Here is a 5,549-nt window from a genome sequence, read left to right on the forward strand (position 1 = left end):
CTAAGAGATAATCTGAGGGCACTGATTGCTCCACAGAGGGAGCATGAGTTAGCGGTTCTAGTTGAGAAGGTGAAGATCACCGAAGATGTTAAGCACGTGGAGCGCCAGAACAGAGACCATAAGAAAGGCAAGAATAAGAGGGATTCGGAGCCTTCTAGTTTTGTTCTGTGGCATAAGAAAAAGGCTAGATCTAACGGGCCAGTTAGAGTGAGGGCTCTTGTTGCTCCAACTAGGTTACAGCCATGTAGTGATTGTGATAGATGCCATCCGGGTGAGTGTTGGAGGAAGATTGGGGCCTATTTGAGGTGTGGATCTTTAGAGCACCATATTAGAGACAGTCCATAGAGGGCAGATCAGACGCAAGCTCTGGGTTCTGTTCAGCCCCAAAGGGTAGTTCAGCAGCCACCTAGGGGTCGTGGAGCTGCTAGGGGTGGTAATGGTTTGGGCCATAGATAGAGAGCACCAGGCAGAGGTGCTAATCAGACAGAGGCGAGGTAACCTGTACTTGTTTATACTGCTGAACGCTGAGAGGGCAGAGATGCTCCAGATGTTATCACCAGTACGTTCTTAATTTCTGATGTACCTTATACTACTATTATAAATGTTGGTTCTACATACTCTTATGTGGCTAGCAGTGTAGCTGACAACTTGGGGGTTACCGTTGAGAGCACTTCTAGTGAGATCACTGTACTGAGTCTGTTGGGATAGTCTATTCGGGTTAGTAAAGTTTATAGAGGGGTTCTGTTAGAGGTACAAGGGATTGTTTTTCTGGCAGATCTGATGGAGCTTCTGTTTGGGGAGTTTGACTTAATTCTGGGTATGAATTGGCTGGTCAAGCACCGATTTAGTTTGGACTGCACGACTAATAGGGTTGTTCTAAGGACTGAGGATGATAGGGAAGCGGTCGTAATCAGTGAGCATCAAGATTACCTGTCCAATGTGATCTCTGCTTTTGTGGCTGAGAAACTGATTCGGAAAAGGTGTGAGGCGTACTTGGCTTACGTTAGTGTTTCTGATTTTGAGGACTCTTCTGTTGGGAATATTAGAACTGTAGGAGATTTTTTGGATATTTTTTCCAAGGAGTTTCGAGTTTACCTCTGAATCGAGAGGATGAGTTTGGGATTGAGTTTTTCTGGGTCAGCTCCAGTGTCTATTGCTCCCTACCGTATGGCACCGAAAGAGCTTACTGAGCTCAAGGCTTAATTGCAAAAGCTTTTGGACCGTGGTTTCATCCGTCCTAGTGTGTCTCTGTGGGGAGAACCAGTTCTATTTGTTAAAAAAGAATGATGGGACCAAGAGGATGTGCATTGATTATTAGTAGCTGAATAAGTTGACCGTGAAGAATTAGTATTCGCTTCTGAGGATCGATGACCTGTTTGATCAGTTTCGAGGGGCTTCTGTGTTCTCCAAGATTGATCTTTGATCTAAGTATCATCAGTTGATGGTTAAAGAGGCTGATGTACATAAGACTGCATTTAGGACTCGTTATGGCCATTACGAGTTCCTAGTTATGCCTTTTGGTTTGACGAATACTCTGGCCACATTCATGAATCTGATGAACCGAGTGCTTTGGCCCTATTTGGATCAATTTGTCGTAGTGTTCATCGACAATATCCTTGTTTATTTTAAGACTAAGGATGAGCATGATGAGCACCTTAAGGTAGTACTTCAGATTCTACGAGAGAAGTAGCTCTACGCTAAGTTAAGCAAGTGCAAGTTCTGGTTAGGAGAAGTAACTTTTCTGGGGCATGTGGTATCTGCTGAGGGGATTTGAGTGGACCTGAGGAAGATAGAGGCTGTGCTGGATTAGAAACAGCCTAAGAACATATTTGAGTTCCGTAGCTTTCTGGGTTTGACGGGATATTATCAATAGTTTGTCGAGGGGTTCTCTCTTATTGCAACTCTCTTAACTAAGCTTCTGCGTAAAGGTGTGCCATTTGTTTGGAGTGATGCACAACAATCAAACTTTGAGAAGCTAAAGTCTATTTTGACTCAAGCTCCTGTTCTGATACAGCCTGAATCCAGTAAGGAGTATGTGGTATATAGTGATGCATCGTACGCCAGTTTGGGGTGCGTTCTGATGCAGGATGGTAAGGTTGTAACTTATGTTTCCCGACAGCTTAAGACATGCGAGGGAAACTATCTGACGTATGATATTGAGTTAGTTGCTGTAGTCTTTGAGCTGAAAATCTATAGCATTATCTATATGATGAGAGGTGTATCATCTACACTGATCACAAGAGCCTCAATTATCTCCTCACTCAGAAAGAGTTGAGTCTTAGGTAGTGGCATTGGATCGAACTACTCAAAGACTATAACTGCACTATACAGTACCATCCTGGTAAGGCCAATATGGTGGTTGATGCTTTAAGCCATTGGGAAATGTTTGATCTAAATGCAATGTTTACTCGCTTTAGTCTGTTTGATGATAGGAATCTATTGGCCGAGTTGCAAGTTAAGCCGACTTAGATAGATCAGATTCAAGATAGACAGTTAGTGGATGAGACTCTAGGTGTGCGGTTTCATCAGGTGAAGAGTGATACTACTTCAGATTTTAGGCTAAATAGCAATGGTGTGCTATGCTTTCAAGGTCAAATTTGTATGCCGAATGATTCGGATTTGAAGCAGTCGATTTTGAGAGAGACGCATAGTAGCCCTTATGCTATGCATCCCGAGGGTAATAAGTGTATCGAGATCTCTGTGAATTGTACTAGTGGACAAGTTTGAAGCGTAAGGTTACGAATTTTGTTGCTCGATGTCTGACATGTCAGCAAGTTAAGGCTGAGCATCAGTTGCCTTCTGGTTTGCTACAACCCGTTAAGATTCCCCTATGGAAAAGGTAGCGTATGATGATGGGCTTCATTAGTAGGTTACCCTTGACACCCACTAAGAAGGATTCTGTCTGGGTCATCGTGGATCGATTGACCAAGTTTACTTACTTTATTCTAGTTTGGGCAGACTATTCTTTACAGAAGCTAACAAAGCTCTACATTTTGGAGATTGTGAGACTGCATGAGGTACCTGTTTCGATCATTTCTAATAGGGATCCTCGCTTCACATCTTGGTTCTAGAAAAAGTTGCATGAGGCTTTGGGTTCGAGTTTGGACTTCAGTACAACGTTATACCCTCAGACTGATGGCTAATCTGAGAGGGTGATTTAGATATTGGAGGATATGCTTTAGAGCTGTGTGATTAATTTTTGAGGTAGTTGGGAGGATTATCTGTCGCTAGCGGAGTTCGCCTATAATAACAGTTTTTAGGATAGCATCCAGATGGCATTGTACTAGGCTCTGCATGGTCGTAAGTGTCGTACACCACTATGTTAGACTCAGTTGGGTGAACATCGGGTTTTGGGTCCCGAATTGGTTTTTGAGACCGAAGATAAGGTTAAACTGATTCGGGATCATTTGAAGGCAACTTTTGATAGACAGAAATCCTATGCAGATCTAAAGAGGCGAGATATTGAGTACTCTGTGGGGGACTTCGTCTTTCTCGAGGCTTCTCCGTGGAAAAAGGTTCTGAGATTCATTCATAAGGGTAAGCTAAGCCCTAAGTTTATTGGGCTGTAATGGATTCTGAAGCGTGTAGGACCGGTCACTTATCAATTGGAGCTACCTCTAGAGTTGGACCATATCCATGATGTCCTCCATGTTTTGATGTTGAGGCGGTATCAGTCTGACCCTTCTCATATTGTTTCAATTGAGGTGATCGAGGTTAGGCCAAATTTGACCTTTAAGGAGGAGCCGATTCAGATTCTGGATCGTGACATCAAGGTTCAGAGGAGAAAGTCCATTCCTTTAGTAAAGGTTCTGTTGGGGAATCATTGCTCTGAGGAGGCCACGTGGGAACCTGAGGATTCGATGCGTTAGCAGTATTCTCATCTATTTTGACCAGGTAAATTTCAAGGTCGAAATTTCTTTTAGGGGTTAGAGTTGTAATGCCTTGAATTTTGGTTTTTGTTTCTATAAATATCTGACACAAATGTGTATTTGCTTCAATGGTTAGGTGTTCTAGGTGTGTGTGTAAGGTCTTGAGTTCAAGCCCTACTTTTAGCAAATTTTGTTATTTTTAATCAAGTCTTACTCTTGTTCGGTGGGCTTATATTAAATTGTCTATAAATACATATCTGAATGAGCCTAGTAGTTCAAGTGGTAAAGGAGTCAGTATGTTGGAGGTCCTGTGTTCGAATCCCTGTGCGAGCGTGGGTATTATTTTTGCTCGGTTTCTTGATAGAGTATTGATTGAGTAGGATTCTGAGAGGTTGGTTGTTAGTGGGTTAGTGGGGAGTAATTTGAGGGATTTGGGGATAACTGTTATTATTTTTTTCTTATTTTTTCTATTTTTATTTTTTTTTAATTTCCCTAAAATTCTTCCAAATTTTGATGTCAATTGTTGTTCTCCATCATCCTGTCAAGTCTCTTTTCTCGTTTTTTTTCTTTTTCGTCTTTCCACTAATCTGTGTACTTTTGACTCTTGGATTTCGTATATAGTGGTAAGTGGTGGTAAGTTTTTCTAAAGTTACCAGAGGGATTCCTGTGTAGTGTCGTTCTAAAGTTGATGGTTTGTTTTCATTAGTCTAATTTCTGGGTTTTTGGCAACAATGAATCGTGAAGAACAGGGCTCTCCTCTTACGAAATTGTAGTTGAAAAGTTCAAAGTGTTGGAGTAAGCGATAGACGTTTAATTTATTGTTGGTTTGAGTTTTCGATTTAATCATGTTTTAGGACTAATTTGGAGCACTGATATATTGACTTCTAGGTTTTGGGAAGGCTCGAGATAGTTTTCGCATCAAATCAATACCAAGTGTGTACCCGAAACACAAAAAATTGAGATTCTAAAAAAGCCAAAAAATTATTCTGCCGATGCCACGCGAGCGTATGGTCACCCATGTGGTAGGCCATGTGCGAGGACACGGTTGTGTGGTCGACGAAGGCATGGTCGTGTGCAGCACACGGCCGTGTAGCGATCCGAGTGTGGTCGTATGAGCTACACGGGCTAGGCTGAGTTAGGCATGTGAGCCACACGAGGGTGTGGATTCTTGGGCCAGGCAATGTGGGCCACACTGGCAAAGCCAATCTAGGCATGTGGGCACACACGGGCATGTGGGCCCAAATTTCTAAAATTTCTCCTAGGGTCGCACGGGTTGTCCCAATCGACCGCGGGACTTCAGTAGGTTTGGTAAGGGCTAACTAAACCCTAAAGCTATGTGACCTAATAGTCTGAAACACTGGTTGAGTATGAATATGCATGTCTGATTACTATGATAATTGCATAACTGATATCTGTATATATAAGCATATTAATCTGTTAATTTTATATATGTATTTTGTATTTATTCTGTATATGACTGTGGGGTGGGTTTTGGATTTATGGAGGAAGTGTACTTTACGACGATCATCGCTTAATATTTGGCAGCTTGGCTGCACTATATCTGATATGTGTTGTAATGGCACAATATGGTGTGTAGGGATGGATGGGTGTTTTTAACCCCACATGGTGTGTTGGGATGGTCAGAGATGGTGTGTAGAGGATGGGGGTAAGATTCCGATT

At 42.2% G+C, this 5,549-nt stretch overlaps 1 protein-coding gene across 1 annotated transcript; it reads left to right on the forward strand.

The window, feature by feature from the left end:
- Nucleotides 1-436: 436 nt before the first annotated feature.
- On the forward strand, nt 437-3,869 carry LOC108481544 (uncharacterized). The gene is made up of 8 exons (XM_017784663.1): nt 437-559; nt 709-1,050; nt 1,874-2,218; nt 2,332-2,454; nt 2,530-2,677; nt 2,950-3,017; nt 3,327-3,515; nt 3,582-3,869. Exons 1-8 carry the CDS (start codon nt 437-439, stop codon nt 3,867-3,869), a joined length of 1,626 nt encoding a protein of 541 aa, XP_017640152.1.
- The last annotated feature ends 1,680 nt before the right edge of the window (nt 3,870-5,549 follow it).

The sequence above is a fragment of the Gossypium arboreum genome, chromosome 5 (assembly GCF_025698485.1).
Source record: "Gossypium arboreum isolate Shixiya-1 chromosome 5, ASM2569848v2, whole genome shotgun sequence".
NCBI classification, from domain to species: Eukaryota; Viridiplantae; Streptophyta; class Magnoliopsida; order Malvales; family Malvaceae; genus Gossypium; species Gossypium arboreum.